Source organism: Drosophila yakuba, chromosome 3L (assembly GCF_016746365.2).
Source record: "Drosophila yakuba strain Tai18E2 chromosome 3L, Prin_Dyak_Tai18E2_2.1, whole genome shotgun sequence".
Classification (NCBI taxonomy): Eukaryota; Metazoa; Arthropoda; class Insecta; order Diptera; family Drosophilidae; genus Drosophila; species Drosophila yakuba.
In genome coordinates, this window is record NC_052529.2 from 22,884,356 (window position 1) to 22,908,846 (window position 24,491).

The window sequence follows — 24,491 nt, forward strand, 5'->3', positions numbered from 1 at the left end:
AAGCGGAGGATTTTATAAGATTCGCTTGGGAAACTGTTACCCACTGTCGTCGCCTGTTATTTTTGGCAATCTGTTTGTTTGTCGATTGTCTGTCAGTTATGCTACTTATGCCTCATCCTTTATTCTGTTCCCATCAAAAGTCCCTCGGCTCGCCCTGATTTAATAAGTATCCTTTTCCCCCGGTTCCTCGCAATTAACATAATTTTATGAGTGGATTTTCATAGTTGAACAATCTTCGGCCCGCGGCATTTGCGAAAACTTTAAATTTCAATTCACTTAAGCTCTTGTGGGACGAGAAACTTCCGCCAGGCCATTGAACTCAGGACGGGCATAATTTTCGTCATAGGTCTCTGAATATACAAATATCCAATTCATAGACCCAAAGAGACTTCAAATATAGTTTAACACTCTTTCCCCTTTCTTTTTGCCGCCAGTGATTACCACCCGAGGGCGTCATTAGCATTCCATTTGTGTGCGGTGCAAATTTTGTGATTTCGATTGCTGATCGCTGACCAGTAAATCCGAACGAACCGTGCTAACCCACAGAACAGAGACCGAATTCACTCGATTTCGGGGTTGAGGTCTTGGGGAAACCCTATTAAGATGTAGAAGGCGTCGCTGCACGGCACGAAAGAGATAGAAGACTCCGCTGTAAATCAAGACTATCAGCAGGTCATTGAACCCACCTCATCATAACTGGGTAGTGTCTGTCATAATAGCCAAGAATCCATAATTGCGCCTGGGAAATTTTCGCAATCTATAAGCATATCTAACCCAACTTTACCGTCCCCAATTCGCGTTCTTTCAACTGAATTTATTTTCTTGCACAATGTATGCACCGATTATTCCAAAAGAACTCTATTTAAATGCAATTTGGAAACGGATTTCAACCGACAAAGGCAATAGAATCGGGTTTTTTGTTTTGGCACCTGAAGTGAATTTGAGATTTGGGCTTACCAAAAATTCCACCTCTTGCTCTGGAAGCCCCAATCTGAGAACCCGAATCAATCTGCGACAATGTGACAATAATAATTGATAACCTTAAAGCCGAAAAAGCGCGAACTCGCTTTTAATTCATTCGGTGGGCAAGCGTCGAAGGTGAAGCGAACCAAATAAATTCAATAAAAGTCACTCAAATGTCGATAATTGAAATGCGTATACAAGACCAGCCACAGCAAATGCAAAAAATAAGCAACTAACCGGAGCTGGACGGCAAAAAATTCATTTTTATATACAAATTTAATTTGGACAATTCGAGCGAATCGAAAATTGCATACATTTCATTTGCAGTCATCCGTTGACGGAAGGACACCAAATGGGAAGTGGGCTGGAAAGTGGAATATGAAAGATTTCGACGGCGAAAGGAACTCGCCAAATCTGTTAGCTGCTATGGACCCTAAACTAAGGCGAACGGCCCAACGAAGCTCCATACAAACCTGCGAGTGTTTGGACCTAGTGCCGAACGTATCTATTATTCAAAGTAACGCTCTGACGTGTACTGGTCGCGCAATTAAGCTTGCGCCCCGAAATTATGTACTGAACGGGAAGCTCAAAGGAGCCGCTCTCTTCTAAGTTATTGCACTTTCCTACTGAAGATTTATAGCGCGATGCGAGCTCGCTTAGATATATGATGTGGGTAGAAATTTTTGCTTATTTCCCTCTTATCGAGTGACTCACGGGCCTCAACGCAACTTTAGCTGCTGTCAACGACTCTCGTCGCGAGCGATGTGCAGTGCATCCTTAATTAAAGATTCAATGTGAAGTGATATGGAGAGGGCGCGGAATGCGGGATGCCAGAAGATGCCCCTTCTAGGACTGTGCTTCGCGAAAAATGTTAAATATTCGCAAGTTTTTATTATCGCGCTCAAACTTGTGGGAAAGTTCCTTCCCCTGATGTCGTACGCCTTATTACGTGGCCTGTTTGGGTAATTCGAGATAGTTTAACAAGGGCCAACCATGCGGCTGTGCACTGAGGAGAAAATGCCTGGTTAAAGAACAAAACTCATGATTCAAGACTGACTTTTATTTCAATATTTAATTTCACATAATGTTTAAAGGCTAAAGTCCCGTGGCATTTAGTTGCATACCCTATTTATACAGCAATTAAAGAAACCCACTTTACAAACGTAATTGAAAGATTTAGTGATGTCTTATAGATTTCTGTAATTATCACGTGTCGATTTTATCTGGTTATTCATAAAACTTTTATGATTTTATCATGCCAATAAATGCACGGCAGTAACATTCAAGACTTGAACGATTCTTGGGCAAACAGATCGCTCCAGATTTCTGTTGGAAGATGTAGCCCTGCATTTCTATCTCTGTAGGAACAATATAGCTACGACTATCGCCCCTACTGGTATCAGCCCAATCAGCTCGACGGAATATGCATTTGCATGGAGCTCCTCTGCGCTCCACACACACCCTAAATCATTGTCGTCTGTTGCTCATCAGCAGCCCCTCAGACGCCATTATCGTCGTCATCAATTGCGCTGCCAGTGGCTGCCTGCAGACAGCTTGTCACCGTCGGGTAAACATGCGAATTTCGCAGTCGAGCAGGCAAACACGTGACAAGCGGCTAAGGACGATTGCTGGGGGCTGTTAGATGGGAGGACAAGACTAGGCGACAATGACGACGTCAATGGGGCGACAAAAGGCAGTTTAAGTACTAAAACAAGGCAGTGTGGTACGCGCATCGAGGCTTTATTGGATCTCCTCCAGCCATGAGATTCCATGAGGATCATGTAGGTGTATATCTTAGCCGAGACTGAAGCGCTTTAGGTTGTCGAATCCCTTAGATTTGTCGATGCGGCCGTAGATGGTCGACCGTACGATCATGCCGCCCTTAAGCGTCGAAACCATCATGGCGAAGCGGAACTTGGCCTCCGGCAGGAAGCTGGGCAGCATCTCCTCGTCCACCTTGTAGTTGTTTAGGCTGTAGGTGCCGCTCCGGATAGGGCACTCCTTAAACAGGGTGCCGTGCTTGAGCAGGTCCTCGTAGATTGCGCGAACCAGCGGGTCCGAATTGCGCTGCTTAATCAGCTTGCAGAAATTGAGGGTACGGTTTATCAAGGTGGAGAAGTTGCCCTTGTCCGTCTCCAGACCAAAGTCTACCATCAGCTGAACGTCCTCTATGTCCTGGTGCGTCTTTATGTCTATGCTCAGATTTGACTCGCCCGAATCGTTTTGCAGATCTACCTTGACATCCACGATTTTGTCGTTGGCCTCGAAGTCAATGTTCGTGAGGATGACCTTGAAAGAGCGCTGGCGACGGCAATTAATCAGACCTCTGTTCAATGCGGTCCAAGAAAGTTTCTCCCCAACTCACCCACGCTCCAGCCAAGGGCATGAGCACTACCAGAATCAAGGCCGCGGCACAGCAGCTTTGGATGAACTTCTTGCGCATTTTGCTCCAACTATCCACTGAGACTGGCTCTTATTCAATTAGTCAGTTTTTATATGAATGCAATTAAAATTAGTTAGGCCCCACTGAGCCACAAAGCGCTCCGAACATTAGGCCCATCGACGTGGTCGTGGTGAATTAAATCAACTAAGTGGGTGGACTTTGGAAAAGCATTCAGCTGTTTCGAAACGTTGTCAATTTTCGATAGGATCGAACTCAAAATCGGCCAGCTCATTTTCATATAAATAGTGCGTCGCTTGACCAAACCAGACAGTGAAGTTAGTTTATTGCAGTTGGTCCACAATGTTGCTGTACACCGCGGTGCTGGTTCCCGTCCTGATGGCCATGTGGCATGGCTCCCAGGCTGAGGTGAGAGTGCGCAGAGTAGCGCTTTGCCACTGGACTAATCCCTCAGCTGTCCTTTATTCCAGAAAATGATGAGACCCAAGTTCAAGGACATCAAGATCTGGAGCGAAGAGAAGTTCGTCAGCCACAAGGTGGTCTACGACAACAGCGACCCCCATCTGAACTTCACCATGGAGGTGCACCAGGAGCTGCACGACGTAGATATCCACCTTGAGGTGCGCATCACCAACAAGCAGGACCCATACTACACCACCAACCTAAACACCACCCTGAACGTCTGCCGCATACTAGGCTTCGCCAACAAATCGCCGGTGGGCCGCTTTGTGCACGGATTCATCCGCGAGTTCGGCAACATAGTTGATAACTGCCCAATCGCCAAGGTGAGTGATGCACTCTTCTCGGGGTTCCAGCTGACCCTCCCCCACTCTCGGTCACTTTCTAGGGCCGATACCATTGGCACCACATTCATTTAAAACGAAAATTACAGGGCTCCTACTTCATCAACAAGTTCTGGTGGCCAGAGGACCCAACCACCGCCATGCTGCCCGAGCTGGAGTTTGAGATCGTCTGGCAAGCCATGCACGTGGACGCCAGCAAGAAACGCACGCTAATAATGAACGACCACTTCGGTGGGGATTTCGTCGTCCAGGACGTCAATAATCTGAAGCCCGGCATCTTCGCAATGCTGCCCAAGATCGCCTAGAAGCTGCGCTAGGTTAGTTCCTGCGCGTGTCCCAATGGTATTTACTTAATGTTATTCAGTGTCACTTGGTGTTACCCAGAAAGCAGCAAATAAAGCTGTCGCAGAAAGAGCAAACTAATGAAAATAATATCATGGAGTTCGGTGGAGCTGGTGCCTTTTTAATCTAATGCAAATGACCATCGGCTTTCGGTACTAGTACAAAAGCTGGATTGGTAAGTTTGACAAAGATAAAGAAGATAAAGAATTTTCCAACGTCCAGGTAAAAACATAGTCTTTCCAAATAAATAAAGTGCAAAGATTTATTTGATACCCGAGTTTTACACAAAGATTTAGTAAACAAATTGCCAGATTGCATTTTAACGTACTTCGAAAAATGATATTAAAGTTATACTAAGTATCTTTATTCTTAATCAGCTTTTTGTATGCTCTTCCAAAATTACATTGTAATTATTTTATTGAATTTATTATTTATTAATATTTATTTAAAGTTTTTTAAATATTAAAAAGCAGCTTAAAAAATGCTTGTGAAGCGCATATAATTGGACCAATTGTCAGTTTTCCGTACAACCATCAATGTCAATTAATTATTCCCGTTACTCGTGGAGTGAAGGGATATACTAGATTCGTTGAAAAGTGTGTAACAGGCAGAAGGAAGCGTTTCCGACCATATAAAGTATATATATTCTTAATCAGGATCAATAGCCGAGTAAATCTGGCCATGTCCGTCTGTCTGTCTGTCCATATAAACGCCGAGGTCTCAGGAACTGTAAAAGCTAGAAAGTTGAGATCCAGCACACAAATCACCAAAGCACCACAAACAAACAGCGACGTTCACACTTTTCCAAAACTTTTTATAATATTTTTTCATTCCTTTATTATTATTATTCCAAAAAACACTAACGGTCACCAACGCCAACACTTTAAAAATGATTTCATATGCTTACACATTTTTGTTAGTCTTGTAAATTTTTTTCTATTTTCGAAATCTCTTTTTGCAACGGCCAACAACTATCAGTGTGGAAATTTCTCCTTCGCGTTTTCACTAGCTGAGTAATGGGTATCAGATAGTCGGGGAACTCGACTTTAGCGTTCTCTCTTGTTTTATATTTTTCACGTGCTGCTCTCGAATTTCGACAGTCGTCGATTTCGTGTTTTTAAAGCATTTCCAAATTGAATTAAAATGGTACGGATTCGAGAGAAACAAGAGGCCCACAACATCAAATTATTATTCAATATAGTCGCAACGAAATGTTTGTGACTTGTGCCATGCCTTTTGTGATCGGACAGTGACAGTTTGCGAATTTTAAACCGCTTCCAGCGATTTTTGCCCTAATGAAGGTGCCACTTGGTATGATTTATGCGAGTTTGAGTTTCCCGAGCTTTGGATTTGCCTATTTGGTTATTTGTTGATTGGCATATTGATGCAGTGTTGCTGTTATTGAGGAAGCAATAAAACGACAGCAACAATGAGGAATGCTAAAATGTTCTCGGCGCCACTGCCTCGTTATCTGACTCGATGATTCCTAATAAAATTTCAATTACCGGGTATAATAGGTTCGGAATAGAAATATAAATCTCTGGAAAAAATCTGCCCCAAACAACTTTTATCAATTACCCGACCAGAAGCCACCAAAAAGAGGTGTTAAAGGTAAATGCCTTTGTGTTAAGTTCCCGACTCTGGACCATGCTCGATGTCCAATCCACACAATGCATTTGTTTTCACTTTGTTAAACCCGTAAAACTTTATCCAAGCCAAGAAAAAGTTCAGGGGTCAAGCCAGCGGCCATTTCCTCCGCTTTAAGCTCCATTAGACAGGCACACAAAGCGACATAACGCCCTAGAACCCAAGGAGCAGCCCGGTGTAAGGAAATTCATTGTCCAAGTCGTCCAGCTGTGCCTCTTTCCTCCGCTTTAAGGAACCCAAAGGGTTCCCCCTAATCTGATTACAGCCCAGTAAATCTTGAAAAAATGCCATTCAATGCTAACGTTTTTTATACATTCATCAATGGGTTAGCTGCAACTCAGACCAAACAATACGAATTGCCCTACCTCCAATTTGAGGTTCCTGCACTGTTAAACAATAATTTGTTCAACTTTGTTGCGTGGTAATCCAAAAGCCGATTTGGCCAACTTTTCTCTCAGTGAACGTCAGAGCAGCACATATGCCACTGAGGCCAACAGCCCAGCTGAGAAGCACTCCAGCCAGCCAGTCAAATCTTCCCATTTGGCTAATAAATCCTTGAGCAGCTTATGGAGCAACGTCTGCGCATAAATATTATGGCTGGCAACTGGTCAAGAGGAGGGCCGATGTCGAAGTACGAGGAATGGCACCAAGGAACCGCCTGCACTCACTTTACACTCGAATACACTCGTCTGCTGCCCACACCCTACAATTTAGATATTACTTCCCTATATCATTTGAGCTGTGCTTTCCAGGCTCGCCTCAAACGTGTTAAATAATACTCTATTCCCAGATAGGAATATGAGTTCACAGAGTAACACAACCACTGCATTGGGTACAATTTGTGTACATATTCTGTATAGTATCGTCATCTTTATCGGTGTCCGATTCCAAATAGATTTTCATTTGCTAGAAGAAGTACCGCAAAGGTAAAAACATGTTGATGCTAGCCCTTAAAGTAACATCAGTACAAGAAATCCCACCATTAGCCAAAATAAAAAACATTTATCGTTTTTTAATATTGAAACTGGGTACGTATAAGAGCGTGTGAGTAATACTTGGTAGGAATATTTTTACAAGTATTAATTCGGAAGATATCCTCCACCCTAGTTGCCGTATTTTTTAAGAGGGCCAAAATATATAAGAAACTCAGAGTATTGAAACCTCGCTTTGTGTTACAAGAAGTCCATCTGTTCCCAACCGGAGTTCTTGAGCTGACATTGGATTTCAGTTGACTGTCGTGTTGGTATGCCTGCTGTGGATTTCTTTGCCTTCTGCTATGGTTGTTGCTGATTTCTTAGATATACTCGCTGCCCTAAAAGGATATGCAAATTGTTTGAATAGTAAAGGACATGCTAAACAATTTCAGAGCCTCGAGTCTCTAGTTTAACAAACAAAAAAGGAAACTAAGCTAACCAAAACACTTCCCTTTCCCAGCTGGTGAATATATATATTTTTTTGGCTTTGCTCTTTGTTACTGTTTATCATTGCAGCTTTTTGTTGCGCATTAAGTTGTTGCTAAAGGAACGGAAAACAATCACATAGCTAGCAGCTGAGGACATGCCTTAGCATTTCACACTAGCCTGGTATAAATCACAGATCCCCATGTTATTAGGCATTCAATTCCTTTTTCCAATGTCCACAACATGGAACTGTTGCTCTGTTGTAGGTTTATTGAATTCGTTGATAATGCCAAGGGCAGTTTGGGTACCCTTGGGCGGAAAGTTTTTTCTTTTTCGGGGCAATAAATCTCCTGTTTCCAGAGCTTACTCCAAACAATTTCTATCGCATTTAAATATTTTACAATGCCTATGTCCTGTTGCGGTGGAAGCGTGTTTCTTCTAAGTTTCAATGTTCTCTGCAGTACAAATCCAGATTATTTGATTTACTCACCTAAAACCACAATTCGGTAAAAAATAAGCTCCCAGTGTTCCAAAAATGTTCGCTTAACACCGCGTAAAATCCAATGCAAGTGTTCCTGAGCCTTAAGATTTCTCATGCTAAACAATTTTCAAGAAGGAGTTAGAGTCTGAAGGAAATACTCTGATAAAAAGAACATATTACATTCCCTTTTGTGCTTGGAATCGGCATTGAAGGCAAAATGCAGTCAATCTGGAAAATGACAACAATACGAGCTGGGCCAGCCTAACGTACTTTAGCTTTTGGCTGGCGGCATTTTGGTTATTTTCGTTTCCCTCAGTTGCTGCCCAGTCTGCGGACAAAGTTAACTGTAATGCAATTTTGTGAAGAGCAAATCCGATAAGAAATTTCTTTAGGCTGGAGATTGCCTTTTTCAAGTTCTATTAACATATAAAAAGCTGTATGCGACGGATCTGGGCAATTAATGGACACAAGGAAGTAAATGTGGATTGAAATATTGTTAACCGAACTTAACCCCAATCCTGAACCCCCATCCTGAACTGCTCACAAGCAGATTTGCAAGGGCCATCTTCCTTCATTCTACCCGCAAAAAGGGCAAAAAGAATTACTTCCCCTTTTCATTTTCTGGTATCTTTGGCTTTATGAACCGACGAAGATTATGATGACGTGCCGTCGCCAAACCGCACACTTTATATTTGCACACATTCAGCTCAATTTTTATTCACATCCAATAGATTTAAGTATCTGCGGCTTGGGTCGCTCCATCCATTCGTGAACAGCAGCACATTTATGTACAGTTCAAAGATCAAAATGAATATTTTATTTGATTTGATTCCAGGCTGGCTGACTGCTGGGCTTGTCTACAAGAAAGCATTTTTTAGCGCACAATCTCTGGCATAATAAACTCCAGGGATAGGGCCAAATTTCTGCCGCCTTGGAAATGCGCGGATTCCCCACTTGTCGAATAGAATATGTAGATGTGCTTGGGTATGCCTGCGACAATGTCTTAAATGCTCTAAATAGCAGAAGAAATTCTTTCTCGAAAATACCTCAAAAAAACAAGTTCAATATAATAATCTGATTAGTTAGTGCAGGGCTTATATTTTTTCGAAGGAAGAGTCCCGAGGATTCTATCTTAAGTGCACAAAACCGCACTTATCCCTGAAGCTGATTGATCAGGCGGCGCTGCCTCGCAAGTATCTGCTCCATCCTGCGCCTCCTCTTTTCCTGGCGCTGCCTCCGCTCCTGGCGACGACGGCGCTCACGAGCCAGGCGACGGCGGCGAGCACGTCTGCGCCTCTTGGCCTCCGCCGAGGAAGAGGAGGCAGTGGTCGTGGTGGTGCTGGAGGAGTCAGTGGTGGTGGTGGTGGTTGCGGATGAAGCCGTGGTAGTTGTGGTTGTGGTCGCGTCTGTAGTTGTGGTTGTAGTTGTGGTACTACTGCCCTCCTGAGCCAGGAGCAGGCACAGGAGCACGCCGAGGACTAGAGCGAATAGGAACCGCATTGAAATGTGTACAATTTACAAAATCAAGCGTTCTTTTATACGCAATCTGGGGCAGACATGATTGTAGTACCTTGTAGTAATACCTTATTGCTGCTTGACAACTATAGCTGTTTGCACAGTTTTTCTATTATGACCATATTTTCATCATGACCTCGAATGCCCTTGGGCTCTTAAGCTTAACAGGGCTGGGTAAAAATGTCATAATTGGTAGTTTAAATAATTCCAATACTGCATGCATTATTTGGACAGAGTTTCCACTCCTATAATAAATATTTTCTAGATAGATAGCCGAATCGATCTAACCATGCCCATCAGTTCATCGGTCTGTATGTCTGAATCGTCACGAATACATTTTTATACCCGTTACTTGTAGATTAAAAGGGTATACCACATTCGTCGAAACATACTTTTCAGGCCAAAGAAAGTAAAGCGTTTCCGACCATATAAAGTATATATTTTTGATCAGGATCAATAGTCGAGTCGATCTGGCTATGTCCGTCTGTTTTTCCGTCCGTATGAACATCGAGATCTCAGGAATTATAAGGGTTAGAAAGATTCAGCATGTAGATTCTAGAGACATAGACGCAGCGCAATTTTGTTGACCCACGTTGCCACGCCCATTCTAATGTAGAGATCTATAGATAAGTGTTGAAATTCTTTTAATTTTTTCTTTTGTTCTACCCAGCTGAGTTACGGGTATCTTACAGTCGAGGAAATAAACTGTAGAATTCTCTTTGGAGTTGTATATTAAGTGTTTAAAAAGTAATTTTCAAAAATAGTTTTTTTTAATTTGCCCTTTAAAAAGATCGATTAGCCATTTTGCCGTTTACCATAATAGTCTTAAACTTTGGGAAAAAAAAGGGAGAACGAGTCGAGTTCCCTCAATTACAAGTTGAGTTGCTCAGCTAGTAGTGCGTTAGAGTTAGCGTGGTAAAACTTAAAAAAATTCTGCGTGGCATTTATGTTTTTGGAATCTGCATGCTGAAGACTTACTATTTATTTATATTTTATTTATAGTTTCTCGAGGCCTTTATACGGACAGACGGATGGAAAATGACTCGGCTAGTAATAAAGTGATATACATATATACATAATCGGAAACGCTTCATTTTGCCTGTTATGTACTGTTATTCGTTGTTCGTTGCTGTCACTCAGTCAATACTTTTGTCAATTTTGATCCCGAGATCGCGGCTTACAAGCGGGCCCACGGACAGACGGAACAAATCATTATTTTCAAGGAAATATTCTCATCTATTAACAACTTTATACCTCGCTACTTGGCCTCTAAGATAAAATATTTTAAAAATTTAAAGAAAACATTTTGTACGTTTTAATTTACATTGATTTAAGCGATTTTGAACAGCATATTAACAAACGAACGAGCTTTCAAATAAATGTAGAATTTTTTTATCCGCGCAACTGTTTGATCTGCCTGCGCCTATTCTCCAGTTGCTGGCGCAACCTTTGAGTCCTGCGCTGCCTCCTGCGCTCCCTGCGCTGGCGCTGACGGGCCAGACGGCGGCGACGGGCACGCCTGCGCCTCCTGGCCTCCGCAGAGGAAGAGGACGAGGAGGAGTCAGTGGTCGTGGTGGTAGCATCAGTGGTGGTGGTGGTGGTGTCGGATGAAGCCGTGGTAGTTGTGGTTGTGGTCGCGTCTGTAGTTGTAGTTGTGGTTGTGGTACTGCTGCCCTCCTGGATAAGCAGGAAGCATCCTAGGACGGAAAGAACAAATACAATCGAGAAGCGCATATTGAATGTCTCTGACGCATGGAACCAACTACGCATGTTTTTATATAAAATTTGGATAATGGTAGTTAACCAGATGCGTGTAAACTAACAGGCCTGCTGGTTTGTTAGCTTTAGCTATGGTAAATGTTGGTAATGTTTAATCAGATTGAAAAAATATGCCATATAGTTTAAACCTTACTATTGAGACCTAATACACATAATATATGTAATAAACATAATAGTTGCTCAACCAAGTTTCCGGGTACAGTTCATCCCAAATCAGAAATAAAAATTGCTTAGAATACGATTCACATTCGTTCTTGGTGTTGCTCTTGCTCTTGGCTCTTCTCGGCTGCCTTCTGCTCGCCCAGCAGGGTATTGGTACTGGTACTAGCACTAGCAATAGTACTTCGGACACCTCCACTACCGCGTCTTCTGACACAAAGACGCCAAAGACGCCGCCGCCTACAGCAGCGCAGAAGACGTCAGCAAATACAGCGCAGGGGATAGGCGAATATCCGAGCCGAGGGGACTTGCAGCAGATTTTTGCTAGTCCAAGCCAAAGAATGGCATTTTAAGTAATTTGCAGCTGGGTTGCTGTGGGATATTCCGCTGCTTAAACGTAAACATCGTAAAAAATAAACTGCTTGAATTTACAGCCACAGTTTAGATTACCACAGGTGGGATTATTGAAATGGTATTTGTTTTTAAAGTCTGTTGGAGCATTCTGTTGGCGCAAAACTAATTTAAGGCATGAACATATGTTATCTACTTTTTAAATTGATGATTGTGCTGTGTCTTAGTGTTAAGCCCACCTAACACTTTGTTTAACTCTAAAGCACTAACTATCTTAGAGTCTATAATACGGTTTACGAAAGATGTTAAATGTATAAAGATGTCCACCAACATTTTGCATCAGAAGATTTCCATACGGATTCCTTTCAAACTTGTCGATTGAGCACTAGCGCTAGTGATACAATCGTATCACAGAAATCTCGAAAAGCACCTTCAGCGGGTAAAGCAGCAACGTCTAACAAAAATAAAAAGTGAAAAAAAAAAATATAAACAATTTAAGTTAAAACTATACACTAAGAAAATGTATGAAAACTAAACAAACTCGGTATAGATTTTTTAATAACATTTTGAATTTATATCTTTACTTTTAGATATTTTTGAATAATTTAAGGCCTGAATATCGCACCGAAAGGTAAAACACGAGGAACACTTTATTAAATAATGGATGATACATTTAAAGTCAATTATTAAATATAAACTATAGTCAAAAAGCTAATTAAAACCATGAACCACTCGCTTAAGTTTTATTTGTATATTAAGGGAACTGAATGAAAGAAAACCTATTAAACAAAAAAATGCGAAAATAAATATTTCTAGAAGTATAGGCAGAATATTTAGCCGTTGTAGTATCTTTTTAGTAAAAATTTTTAATATTGTAAATTTTAATCGATTAGCCAAAAACTGTTTCCACGCATACTCAAACCGCCCTATACCGCACGACCACACTTTTGAAAAATGTTTTGATATTATTTCAAATGTTGTTAATCTTATATATTTCTCTCGATTCGCAAAAAACTGTCAGTGCTGAAATTTCATCTTCGCACTTCCACTAGTTGAGTATCAGATAGTCGGAGAACATAGCATTTTAAAGTGAATACCCCCATTGTTCCGGTGTACGACTTCAAACGGGCCAGAGTAGGGTGGCTCCAATGGCGTTTTAACAGCATTGGTCCGGATGAAAACATAATAGCAACTGTCTAATCCTTTTGGACGAAACATCTCCGCGGAGATTAGAAGTGGTTTTCTCATCGCAACGCAAGTGATCGGATCAACCAAAGTCTTCTTCTCAAAAAACGAATAAAAATCAAAACAAATCTTCAGAAGAAAGCAAAAACAAATTCTGCACATAAACCGTTACAAAAGTTGCACACCGAACGCCGCAGCCAGCCTGAGACTGCTGCATGGAATCGACCGACGGACTTGAACTACCCAGCACAGTGCAACCACGGTAACTTTGTCACCTTGTATATATTTTGTATCTTACGACCAAAATCATGCATGTCAAAGAGATCTGATAATGTAGTCGCGGATGTATTTACCAGGCTACGTGCCAGAAATGAAGAACACCACCATTGAGTAGTGCAGGACCTGCCTTCAATATAACTCCAGAGAAGATCACAGTTTCCAACGACAGATTTAACCACGTTCATCTCTACGTAGTTTCATAGCACTCCATCAATATTTTCGGTACTGCCTTACCATGATAGACAGATTGAGTCTGCGCTAGGAGGCGATGTAGGCAACGGTCATAGCCAAAGTAGAGTATGGTCTGTTTCTAAACTCCCAAAAGCATTTTGAACAAATTAAAAACACCGTTCAACCCCGCTTTAATAAATAACTCACTCTATGAAGCAAATATTCCCTCCGTTTAAATGAAACAAGGTCTTAAAACACCCAAACTACCTCAAAACCTTATTTTTTCAAAAAACACCAATTTACAGGATTGTCAAGCTTAAAATATATAAAAAAAAACAACTGCCAACAATAGACCAGATTGTCAAATTTAGCCTAGAGCTTAATCTGACCTACAAACAAAAAACTTAATAAATACAGACCATCCTGGTTCATCCCAGATTTAATAGGCACATCACCCCGAACCCATAAAAATACAGAAACATCTCCAGCATCATATCAAAAACTGACAGATCTCACAAAAAATAATCTAAAACCGAAAGTATGTGGTTATTTTCACTGATGGTTCAAAAATTATCTCTACAATAACAATTGTCATCCCAACGGAAACAAGCATTTTGAAATGCGGCATACTGCCCCCATATTCATTCGAATCGAACTTATTAAGAACGGGAAAGGCAAATTCATTATCTGTTCCGACACTCTATCAGCAGTAGACTCAATCCAAAACTCAAATAACACCAGCTATTAGCTTAACAGAACTAGATCACTAGTAACACAACATGCTCCTAAAAATAAAATAATGTGCTTTTCTGGAAATAAAAGGAAACGAATTAACCGATCAACCTGCAGTCAATATGCCACTTATCCGCACCCGACACTGATAATATAACACATCCATTTGGCAAAAAGGTTTTTGGCAAATTGAAACAAATATTTACAAGACTAACAAAAATATGAAAAAATATCAAAAACTTTTTCAAAAGTGTGGTCTCCGTATCGCCTATTTTTTTAGAAGAAACTTAGTCGCTGCCAACTTTTATAATGACGCCTCATCAAAAGCATTTCCTGTCTATCAGTTTTTGCTGTTTATCGGGCATGATTTCGGATGACATGCTCTCGAAGACTAGCTTTTTAGGAACAAGAAGTCGCAAGTTGTAGCGAGGTTTGCCGGGCTGTAGTGCTGGTAGCGTCACCTAAGTACTTATGTATGTATGTTATATGATGTTGTGTATTTTGCAAGATTTTAATTTAGCAAAAATACTGCTTTAAGCTCGATCACGTCGGGGACACCACTATAGTTACACGAATGGATGAACTTAAAAATGCATTTTTATAGCCGTTACACGTTTTGTAAAAGAATATACTAAATTCGTTGAGAAGTACGTAACGGGCAGAAAGAAGCGTTTCTGACCATATAAAGCATATATATTCTTAATCGGCCATGTCCGTCTGTCCGTCCATCTGTCCGTATGAACGCCTCGATCTTAGGAATTGAAAAAGCTAGTTGAGATTCAGTATGCAGACTCCAGAGACATAAACGCAGCGCAAGTTTATCGGTTCATGTTGCCAAGCCCACTCTAACGCCCACATGCCGTTCAATACTGTCACGCCCACTCTTTTGAAAAATGTTTTGATTTTTTCCGGTTTATTTTTTGTTTTGCCAATTTCTATCGTCAACTGTCACTTCCACACTTTTTCTCGTTAGCGTATACATACATTATTATTATGTTTATTTTAAGCTACGTTACTAGTTTTTATACCCGTTACTCGTAGAGTAAAAGGGTATACTTGATTCGTTGAAAAGTATGTAACAGGCAGAAGGAAGCGTTTCCGACCATATAAAGTATATATATTCTTGATCAGAATCAGTAACCGAGTCGATCTGGCCCTGTCCGTCCGTCTGTCTGTCCGTCTGTCGAGATCTCAGGAACTACAAAAGCTAGAAAGTTAAGATTAGGCATACAGACTCCAGAGACATAGACGCAGCGCAAGTTTGTCGATTCATGTTGCCACGCCCACTCTAACGCCCACAAACCTTCGAAAACTGTCAGTGTTTAAGACCTCCTTCGGACTTCCACTATCTGAGTAACGGGTATCAGATAGTCGGGGAACTCGACTATAGCGTTCTCTCTTGTTTTTAAATTTTTACAGTGGTGCTTTTCTTAGATACAATAAGTGTCAGCTCTATATCTGCAATTTTGAACTAAATGCCTCTTTTTTGTCAATTCAATCAATGTAAGCAATTTACCACAAAATTTGTCAGTACATAGCCGATTTCGAAGGGAGAAATATATTAAATTCAATAAACATTTTTTTTAAGTAAAGCAGCATTTGTTTTAGAAGTAATAATTGTTTTATTTTTTAAACCAAATAAACTTATGTACAATATATGATTGATTATGTTTTTTTTTTCAAAGTTCGTATGTACATACGTCATGGAAATTACAAAACACAATTTTTAACGGTAATCTTTCTTCAGAATTTTAATTTGGGGATATTTCTCCTGTACAATACCAATTCTTGTAAGAATATTATAGAAAAATATTTGACTGCGAAAAAAACAAAAGAATTTAAATGAAAAAGCTGAGCAAACATATATGAATGTCAAGTGTAAGAACCAAATAACAACAAACTCATGTACTGCACAGATAGGTAGCTATAAAAGCGCTCACTATAAGCACCTTAGATACACTCAGCATGCGTTTCTCGATCGTATTTGTTCTTTCCGTCCTAGGATGCCTCCTGCTTATCCAGGAGGGCAGCAGTACCACAACCACAACTACAACTACAGATGCGACCACAACCACAACTACCACGGCTTCATCCGACACCACCACCACCACCACTGACGCTACCACCACCACCACGACCACTGCCTCCTCCTCGTCCTCTTCCTCTGCGGAGGCCAGGAGGCGCAGGCGTGCCCGTCGCCGCCGTCTGGCCCGTCAGCGCCAGCGCAGGGAGCGCAGGAGGCAGCGCAGAACTCAAAGGTTGCGCCAGCAACTGAAGAATAGGCGCCGGCAGTTGCGCGGATAAAAAAATGTTAAAATTTTTTGAAAGGTGGTTCGTTGCTAATAAGCTGTTCAAAATCGCTAAAATCGATGTAAATTAAAACGTACAAAATGTTTTCTTTAAATTTTTAAAATATTTTATCTTAGAGGCCAAGTAGCGGGGTACAAAGTTGTTAATAGATGAGAATATTTCCTTGAAAATAATTATTTTTTCCGTCTGTCCGTGGGTCCGCTTGTAAACCGCGTTCTCGGGATCAAATTGACTAAAAAGTATAGACTACGTACAGCAGCCAGGCGAAAGTTTTATCTAAGTTTTTTATCTTTTAATTTTTCGTTGCGCAATGCCCTTAGAATGTTAATTTTGTGGAATATTAAAACAAAATGTATCTGCGACAGTTCAGTGGTTTGTAGCCTTTGAAGTCATAGAGGCCAAACTTCAATTGTACATGCATCACCACAATCTGCATGCTTAATCCTATAATCTTATTAAATAGTTCCCGAGATACAGAAATGAAGACTGACGGACGAATGGCCATAGTTAAAATGATTCGGCTATTTATCCAGAATATATGTACTCTATGGGGGCGGAAACTCTTCTGCCCTTATTTCATTTCTGACCTTATTGGAGACTCATGTAGATCCGTCAAACGAAAGGATGATAAAATGAATTACCAAAATGAAAAAAAAAATATTTTAAAGTGTTTGGCGTGTTAGTTTTGGACGGTTTCTGGGTGTTATAGTGGGTGCGGCAAAAAGTTGTTTGGCAAATCGTTAAAAGTTAACACGACTAATAATTAAACAAGAGAGAACGCTATAGTCGAGTTTCCCGAATATCTGGGCGTTAGGGTGGGCGTGGCAAAAAGTTTTTTTGCTTATAGATAAACATTTAGATAGATAGATAGATAGATAGACATTTAATACAAAAATTAAAAAATATCAGAACATGGCAACATGGGTCAAAAAACTTGCGCTGCGTGTATGTTTCTGGAGTCTGCATGCTTAATCTCTTTCTAGCTTTTATAGTTCATACGGACAGACAGACGGACGGACAGACAGGCATGGCCAGATCGACTCGGCTATTGATCCTCATTAAGAATATATACTTTATATGGTTGGAAACGCTCCCTTCTGCTTGTTACATACTTTACAACGAATCCTGATACAACCCGTACAACGAGTTACGGTATAATAAAAAAGATTCCAGTTGTGGCGGTTTGTGGGCGTTATAGTGGGCGCGACAAAAAAATTTTTGGTGTACCGATCGAAATTTACAAGACTATTACAAAATTAAAAAAAAAAACAAGAGAGAACGCTATAGTCGAGTTCCCCGACTATTTGATACCCCTTACTCAGCTAGTGTAAGTGCGAAGGACAGTTTTTGGCGGTTTGTGGGCGTTAGAGTGGGCGTGGCCAAAAGTTTTTTGGCAAATCGATAAAAATTTACAAGACTAATACAAAAATGAAAAAATATTAAAACATTTTTCAAAAATGTGGGCGTGGCAGTTTTGGGCGGTTTGTGGGCGTTAGAGTGGGCGTGGCAACCTGAATCGACAAACTTGCGCTGCGTCTATGTCTCTGGAGTCTGTATGCCTAATCTTAACTTTCTAGCTTTTGTAGTTCCTGAGATCTCGACGTTCATACGGACGGACAGACAGACAGACGGACAGACGGACAGACAGACGGACGGACAGGGCCAGATCGACTCGGCTACTGATTCTGATCAAGAATATATATACTTTATATGGTCGGAAACGATTCCTTCTGCCTGTTACATACTTTTCAACGAATCTAGTATACCCTTTTACTCTACGAGTAACGGGTATAAAAATATCAAATCATTTTTCAAAAGTGTGGGAGTAGCTGTGTTGGAGCAAATAATGGGCGTTAGAGTGGGCGTGGCAACATGGACCAACAAACTTGCGCTGCGTCTATGTCTCTAGAGTCTGGATGCTGAATCTTAATTTTCTAAGATCTGAGATCGCGACGTTCATACGGACATGACCGGATCGACGCCGATATTGATCCTGAAAAAAACACTATATGGTCGGTAACGCTTCTTTTTGCCTGTTAAATACATTTCAACGAATAAGTATACTCTAGCAACCAATTTATGCAGTACTGAAATGATTCAATCTACTTAAGGGCATTCGGGGTCATGCTGGAAATATGGTCAAAATAAAAAAACTGTGCAAACAGCTATAGTTGTCAAGCACCAATAAGGTATTTATTGATTACGTAGTACCACAATCATGTCTGCCCCAGATTGCATATAAAAGAACGCTTGATTTTGTTAATGGTACACATTTCAATGCGGTTCCTATTCGCTCTAGTCCTAGGCGTGCTCCTGTGCCTGCTCCTGGCTCAGGAGGGCAGTAGTACCACAACTACAACCACAACAACAGACGCGACCACAACCACAACTACCACGGCTTCATCCGCCACCACCACCACCACCACTGACTCCTCCAGCACCACCACGACCACTGCCTCCTCTTCCTCGGCGGAGGCCAAGAGGCGCAGACGTGCTCGTCGCCGTCGCCTAGCTCGTGAGCGCCGTCGTCGCCAGGAGCGGAGGCAGCGCCAGGAAAAGAGGAGGCGCAGGATGGAGCAGCTGCTTGCCAGGCAGCGCCGCCTGATCAATCAGCTTCAGGGATAGATCAGGCCGACACCAAAAGTTTTTAGCAAAAGAAAAATTAAATTGTTGAAACTCTTTTTTACTTTTAGAACTTTGATTACACATACTAATTTTCAAATGTTTGCAGTTACATACATATGTATATAAAATATAATATATTATTAAAGAATTCAAATTTTGTTGCTATAAATTGAACAGTCTTAACTAAAAACAAGAGGGAACGCTATAGTATATTTCCCCGACTATCTGATACCCGTTATGTAGCTAGTGCAAGGACGAAAGAAATTTTTGTGGGCGTTAGAGTGGGCGTGCAAAACGGTTTTTAGGCAAATCGATAGATATTTACAAGACTAATAAAATATGAAAAAATATCAAAACTGTAAAAATATACAAATAATTTTCAAATGTGTGGGCGTGGCAGTTTTGGGCGGGTTGTGGGCATTATAGTAGGCGTGGCAAAATGGGTTAACAAACTTCCGCTGCGTCTATGTCTCTAGAGTCTGAATGTTCAATCTTTTAACCTTTTATAGTTCCTGAGATCTCGTTGTTCACCTGACCGACAGGGCCAGATCGGCTCGATTCTGATTAAGAATCGGAAACACATCCACATCCTTTGCAAGAAAAATGTAAAAATTATTTGTTCGCACTTCCACTAGCTGAGTAACGGGTCTCTGATATTCGGGGACCAGTTACTCGTTACTCGTAGAGTAAAAGGTTATACTAGATTCGTTGAAAAGTGTGTAACAGGCAGAAGGAAGCGCTTCCGACCATATATGTATTCTTGATCAGGATGAATAGCCGAGTCGATCTGACCCTGTCCGTCTGTCTTTTCGTGTAAACATCGAGATCTCAGGAACTATAAAAGCTTGAAAATTGAGATTGAGCGTACAGATTCTAGAGACATAGACGCAGTGCAAGTTTGTCGATTTATGTTGCCACGTTCACTCTAACGCCCACAGAACGCCCAAAACTGCCACGACAAAAATTAAAAAAAAATGTTTTGATATTTTTCATTTTTTATTAGTGCTGAAATTTGTCCTTCGCACTTTCACTAGCTTAGTAACTGGTATCAGATAGCCGGGGAACTCGACTATAGCGTTCTCTCTTGTTGAAAACAGCAGTTTTTGGCGGTTTGTGTGGGCGTGGCGACATGGGCAACATGACACACTTGCGCTACGTTAATGTATCTGAAATCTGCATGCTTATTATTAATTGCCTAGCTCTTATAGTTCTTGCGATTTCGACGTTCATTCAGACGGACAGACGGATCACCAGACGGACGGACATGGCCAGAACATGTCTGTTATTGATCCAGATCGAAAATACTTCTGCTTGTTGCATACTTTTTAACGAATCAGTATACCCTTTCAATCTATGAGTAACGGGTATAAAAATTGTATCAACCAATGTATGCAGTATTGAAATTATTAAATTTATCCACAATTTTACCCAACTCTGTTGACCTTACAAGCCTAAGAGCACTCAGTCATGCTGAATATATTGTCAGAATAAAAAAAACTGTGCAAACAGCTATAGTTGTCAAGCACCAATAAGGTATTTATTGATTACGTAGTACCACAATCATGTCTGCCCCAGATTGCATATAAAAGAACGCTTGATTTTGTTAATGGTACACATTTCAATGCGGTTCCTATTCGCTCTAGTCCTAGGCGTGCTCCTGTGCCTGCTCCTGGCTCAGGAGGGCAGTAGTACCACAACTACAACCACAACAACAGACGCGACCACAACCACAACTACCACGGCTTCATCCGCCACCACCACCACCACCACTGACTCCTCCAGCACCACCACGACCACTGCCTCCTCTTCCTCGGCGGAGGCCAAGAGGCGCAGACGTGCTCGTCGCCGTCGCCTAGCTCGTGAGCGCCGTCGTCGCCAGGAGCGGAGGCAGCGCCAGGAAAAGAGGAGGCGCAGGATGGAGCAGCTGCTTGCCAGGCAGCGCCGCCTGATCAATCAGCTTCAGGGATAGATCAGGCCGACACCAAACGTTTCTTGCAAAATAAAAATAAAATTGTAAAAACACTTTTTTACTTTTAGAACTTTGATCGTACAATGTCAAGTTTTGGTCCTAATACATGTAAAAAGCTTAAAAATTTTCCAATTTTTGCAGTTACATATATAAAATATAATATATTATTAAAGATTAAAAAATATTTTATATTGTTTCTTGAAACTAAACGGTCTAATCCAAAAGCAAGAGAGAAAATACCCGTTCAAACGAACATAAAATTAAAGTAAAGCTAAGAAAATTTCAAAAATGGTGGGTTTATGGTGTATGGGTAAATGGGGTTTATGCGCTGCTTGTGCGCATTAGACGGTACAAAAAGATTTTTTTAGCAAACAGAAACTTACAAAACCCATAAATAACTGTAAAAATATACAAATATTTTTTCAAAAATGTGGACGTGGCAGTTTTAGGCTGTTTGTGGGCGTTACAAAATGAAAGGCAACATGGGTCCGTTCGTCTGTCTGTCTGTACACCCGTATGAACGTCGAGATCTCAGGAACTATACGAGCTGAATAGTTCAAGATTTTTAATTGATGTTGTCACGCTCACTCTAACGCCCACAAGCCGACCAAAACTTCCACGCTTACACTTATAAACAATGTTGTGATATTTTTTCTTTTTTTTTATCAATCTTTTTTACAATTTGTATAAAACTTTTTGACACGCCCACAAACCGCTCGAAACTGCGACGCCTAAACGTTTAAGTAATGTTTAAATCTTTTTTCATTTAATCCTTTTTTTTCCAATTTCTTTTGATATTCTAGAAATCGTTGAAATTTATCGTTCGAACTTCTAAAGGGTTATCCAATAGGGACGCTCAAACTTTGAAAGCTCACTGCGGCCATGTTGTTTGAGTGGCAGATGTCAAGTGCAGGGAAAATAGGACTTCAGTTGGATCAACGTTTCACATCGCCTGTATTACGGTCGCGATGATCGTCCTGCGTTCTGCGTCAACAAGCAAAATTTCAGTATTTGGGACCATAACAATCCACACGAGGTTTACCAAATGGCAATGCATCACCGTCGATGGTGAGCAATACCGGTCGATAATAACCAACTTCTATTTGGCCTGAAATCGAGAATATGGATCTGGACAACATGTGGTTTCAGCAGGACGGCGCTACGTGCCACACAGCACAGGTTACGATGCATGTTTTGCACGAACTCGACTATAGCGTTCTCACTTATTTTCCATCAATCTTTCTTTCACCTATAGCAGCTATGTTAGTTATGTGATGCTAGCTTTTAGCCGGCCCGTACCGATCTGTATTAGAAAAAATACTTTTGGCATAGTTTAATGAAGATACATTTAAACTAGTTTGCGTAGAAACGATCGCGCAGACGGACATGACTATATCGACTCGGCTGTTGATACTGACAATTGTTAAAAATATCTTCTTTACTTCTTTACTAGACTTCTAATTGACCCTTTGCAAGGGTATAAAACAGACGGACAATGGTTTAACTTGGATATATGATTTAAAATTGTACTATCCGAAAAAATTTCAATATTTTTAATTCATACTCATGGTAAAGATGGAAACAAATTAAAATGTTGCGCATCCCGGCATCCTTCGCTTGGAGCCATTTTTGTTCAAATCCATAAAAGCGGCGCCAGCTTGAAGGCCTAACCAAGCTATGGTGCATTTTACACGCTTCGCTGGAGTTCTGCAACACGAATTGGCACAAAGGATGACGAAGCAGCCAGGACGAAAGCTTGGGAGAGACAGGAAGACTGGAACCCACAACGACCGAGTCGAAAGTTTCGGCCTGCAGAGCTGGCAAAAAAGTTTTGCCGCCGACGATGAAGCTGCATTAAATTTGGAGCCAAATATGATTTTCTGCTTTAAGCGGAGAAAGAGTTTTAAGAAACTATGAATGAATTTTATCTCCAATGCTTATGTCACGGATCTCGTCCTTTCACCTAACTGCCGCCTAAATGCGCCTAAATGCAATTTTTGTTACTTGCTGAAACTTTACCTCGTCTGCTTTACCTTTTTGGCAAAAGTTTGTTTCGAGTTATGCCTGTGCCCAGGAAATAGCCATGGCTGTGGGAGTGGCTTGGTCTGAACTTTTGTAATTATTTGATTTATCATATAGCAAAGGCTGTTCATGCTGAGCAATAAAGACGGCCGTCTTTACTTTTGGCTTCAGTATAATTTTATTTAAAAGTATGTTTTTTCGAATATGGCCCTAATTCCTTGACACAGCCGCCTGGCACATATAATCAAAAACATTGCGACATTGGAAGGTCAAGGGTAGGGCTAAGCTAACAGCTTCAAAAGAACAGAAAACACCGAACTAAACAAAAAACACCTGTGAGGTATGCAAACGGAAAGCGAAACTGCAGCTGCCTATCTGTTTCGACGACAAAAACACCACAGAGAGCGTTCGCCAGTTGATCACAGACTGCCTACAACGTTCGAGGCGGGGAATGTCTTTGGTCTGGGTCATTTTGCTCGGTCTCCTGGCCTGTGAGAGAAACACCTTTGGAGCCCTACCCGGAGCCAAATCCACTCACTGTCGTCTACGTAGCACTAGCCTTCCGGAGCTCAAAACAACGGCCGTTGGGCGTCAGTCATCACAACGGGTTGTGCCCATTACCAATTCACATAAAACTGCCGTAACGGAAAAGAATCGGCTTGGTGAACCATTTAATAACTCTATTTCGACAAATGATAGGATTAAGTACAACATATGGCACGCACTAAGAGCCGATGGAAAAGAGAACCTCTATATACTCTTTTTTGCCATATATATTAGCTACCTAGTGTATGTGCTATTCTAAGTCCGTGATTTATGCAATAAAAATGAACGTCATCGGAGGTGCCTCTTGCTATCAACCTTCTTTTTATTATATCCAGGAAAAATGTAAATATTTTTTAATTCGACGTACATATAAGATTTTTGAAACCACATTCATGGCCTACCTAAAAGAAAAAATGGAAACAGCATATTTTCAAAAGCAGTGAATTTATATTTAACAAAAGAGAACGTTATAGTAGAATCTGCCTGTTTAATCTACATTTTCTAGTATTTATTGTTTCCCAAATACAGTTCATATTACAACAGTTTATTACAACATTCATAGAACGTTGTAATATTTTTTTCCATTTAAAATTTAATTTCACTTTTAAAATTAAATTCTTCTTACTCGCGGGTACTTACGGGTAATAGAAAAACTGTACTGTACCGTTTTTATACCCGTTACTCATAGAGTAAAAGGGTATACTAGATTCGTTGAAAAGTATGTAACAGGCAGAAGGAAGCGTTTCCGACCATATAAAGTATATATATTCTTGATCAGGATCAATAGCCGAGTCGATCTGGCCATGTCCGT

General features: G+C 40.9%; 8 protein-coding genes across 8 annotated transcripts; 5 read left to right on the top strand and 3 right to left on the bottom strand.

Annotated features, from left to right (window-relative positions):
• Positions 1–2,482: 2,482 nt before the first annotated feature.
• On the bottom strand, positions 2,483–3,416 carry LOC6535167. The gene is made up of 2 exons (XM_002095793.3): positions 3,329–3,416; positions 2,483–3,264 (listed from the first exon to the last, which is right to left on the bottom strand). The coding sequence occupies exons 1-2, from the start codon at positions 3,404–3,406 to the stop codon at positions 2,758–2,760; spliced, it is 585 nt and encodes a 194-aa protein (XP_002095829.1). The 5' UTR covers positions 3,407–3,416; the 3' UTR covers positions 2,483–2,757.
• Positions 3,417–3,565: 149 nt separating this feature from the next.
• LOC6535168 lies at positions 3,566–4,599 on the top strand. Its single transcript, XM_002095794.3, has 3 exons — positions 3,566–3,772; positions 3,835–4,149; positions 4,257–4,599. The coding sequence occupies exons 1-3, from the start codon at positions 3,707–3,709 to the stop codon at positions 4,470–4,472; spliced, it is 597 nt and encodes a 198-aa protein (XP_002095830.1). The 5' UTR covers positions 3,566–3,706; the 3' UTR covers positions 4,473–4,599.
• A 4,511-nt stretch (positions 4,600–9,110) lies between these two features.
• LOC6535171 (protein new-glue 3) lies at positions 9,111–9,559 on the bottom strand. Its single transcript, XM_002095797.4, has one exon. It carries the CDS (start codon positions 9,535–9,537, stop codon positions 9,190–9,192), a length of 348 nt encoding a protein of 115 aa, XP_002095833.1. The 5' UTR covers positions 9,538–9,559; the 3' UTR covers positions 9,111–9,189.
• A 1,302-nt stretch (positions 9,560–10,861) lies between these two features.
• Positions 10,862–11,310, bottom strand: LOC6535172 (protein new-glue 1). The gene has a single exon (XM_002095798.4). The coding sequence runs from the start codon at positions 11,284–11,286 to the stop codon at positions 10,945–10,947; it is 342 nt and encodes a 113-aa protein (XP_002095834.2). The 5' UTR covers positions 11,287–11,310; the 3' UTR covers positions 10,862–10,944.
• A 4,840-nt stretch (positions 11,311–16,150) lies between these two features.
• Positions 16,151–16,612, top strand: LOC6535169 (protein new-glue 1). The gene has a single exon (XM_002095795.4). It carries the CDS (start codon positions 16,174–16,176, stop codon positions 16,510–16,512), a length of 339 nt encoding a protein of 112 aa, XP_002095831.2. The 5' UTR covers positions 16,151–16,173; the 3' UTR covers positions 16,513–16,612.
• A 2,164-nt stretch (positions 16,613–18,776) lies between these two features.
• LOC120321500 (protein new-glue 1-like) lies at positions 18,777–19,312 on the top strand. Its single transcript, XM_039374103.2, has one exon. The coding sequence runs from the start codon at positions 18,781–18,783 to the stop codon at positions 19,141–19,143; it is 363 nt and encodes a 120-aa protein (XP_039230037.1). The 5' UTR covers positions 18,777–18,780; the 3' UTR covers positions 19,144–19,312.
• A 1,433-nt stretch (positions 19,313–20,745) lies between these two features.
• Positions 20,746–21,401, top strand: LOC6539823 (protein new-glue 1). The gene has a single exon (XM_002086670.4). It carries the CDS (start codon positions 20,750–20,752, stop codon positions 21,110–21,112), a length of 363 nt encoding a protein of 120 aa, XP_002086706.2. The 5' UTR covers positions 20,746–20,749; the 3' UTR covers positions 21,113–21,401.
• Positions 21,402–23,375: 1,974 nt separating this feature from the next.
• On the top strand, positions 23,376–23,990 carry LOC120321448. The gene has a single exon (XM_039373941.1). The coding sequence runs from the start codon at positions 23,586–23,588 to the stop codon at positions 23,937–23,939; it is 354 nt and encodes a 117-aa protein (XP_039229875.1). The 5' UTR covers positions 23,376–23,585; the 3' UTR covers positions 23,940–23,990.
• The last annotated feature ends 501 nt before the right edge of the window (positions 23,991–24,491 follow it).

What these genes read in the sequence shown, in the direction of transcription:
- LOC6535172 (XM_002095798.4), bottom strand. Translation starts at nt 11,286, where the DNA reads ATGCGCTTCTCGATTGTATTTGTTCTTTCCGTCCTAGGATGCTTCCTG.
- LOC6535168 (XM_002095794.3), top strand. Translation starts at nt 3,707, where the DNA reads ATGTTGCTGTACACCGCGGTGCTGGTTCCCGTCCTGATGGCCATGTGG. An exon ending in GGCATGGCTCCCAGGCTGAG is followed by an intron (nt 3,773 to 3,834) that starts GTGAGAGTGCGC and finishes CCTTTATTCCAG; the next exon opens with AAAATGATGAGACCCAAGTT. An exon ending in ATAACTGCCCAATCGCCAAG is followed by an intron (nt 4,150 to 4,256) that starts GTGAGTGATGCA and finishes CGAAAATTACAG; the next exon opens with GGCTCCTACTTCATCAACAA.
- LOC6539823 (XM_002086670.4), top strand. Translation starts at nt 20,750, where the DNA reads ATGGTACACATTTCAATGCGGTTCCTATTCGCTCTAGTCCTAGGCGTG.
- LOC6535171 (XM_002095797.4), bottom strand. Translation starts at nt 9,537, where the DNA reads ATGCGGTTCCTATTCGCTCTAGTCCTCGGCGTGCTCCTGTGCCTGCTC.
- LOC120321448 (XM_039373941.1), top strand. Translation starts at nt 23,586, where the DNA reads ATGTCTTTGGTCTGGGTCATTTTGCTCGGTCTCCTGGCCTGTGAGAGA.
- LOC6535169 (XM_002095795.4), top strand. Translation starts at nt 16,174, where the DNA reads ATGCGTTTCTCGATCGTATTTGTTCTTTCCGTCCTAGGATGCCTCCTG.
- LOC120321500 (XM_039374103.2), top strand. Translation starts at nt 18,781, where the DNA reads ATGGTACACATTTCAATGCGGTTCCTATTCGCTCTAGTCCTAGGCGTG.
- LOC6535167 (XM_002095793.3), bottom strand. Translation starts at nt 3,406, where the DNA reads ATGCGCAAGAAGTTCATCCAAAGCTGCTGTGCCGCGGCCTTGATTCTG. An exon ending in TGCCCTTGGCTGGAGCGTGG is followed by an intron (nt 3,265 to 3,328) that starts GTGAGTTGGGGA and finishes TGCCGTCGCCAG; the next exon opens with CGCTCTTTCAAGGTCATCCT.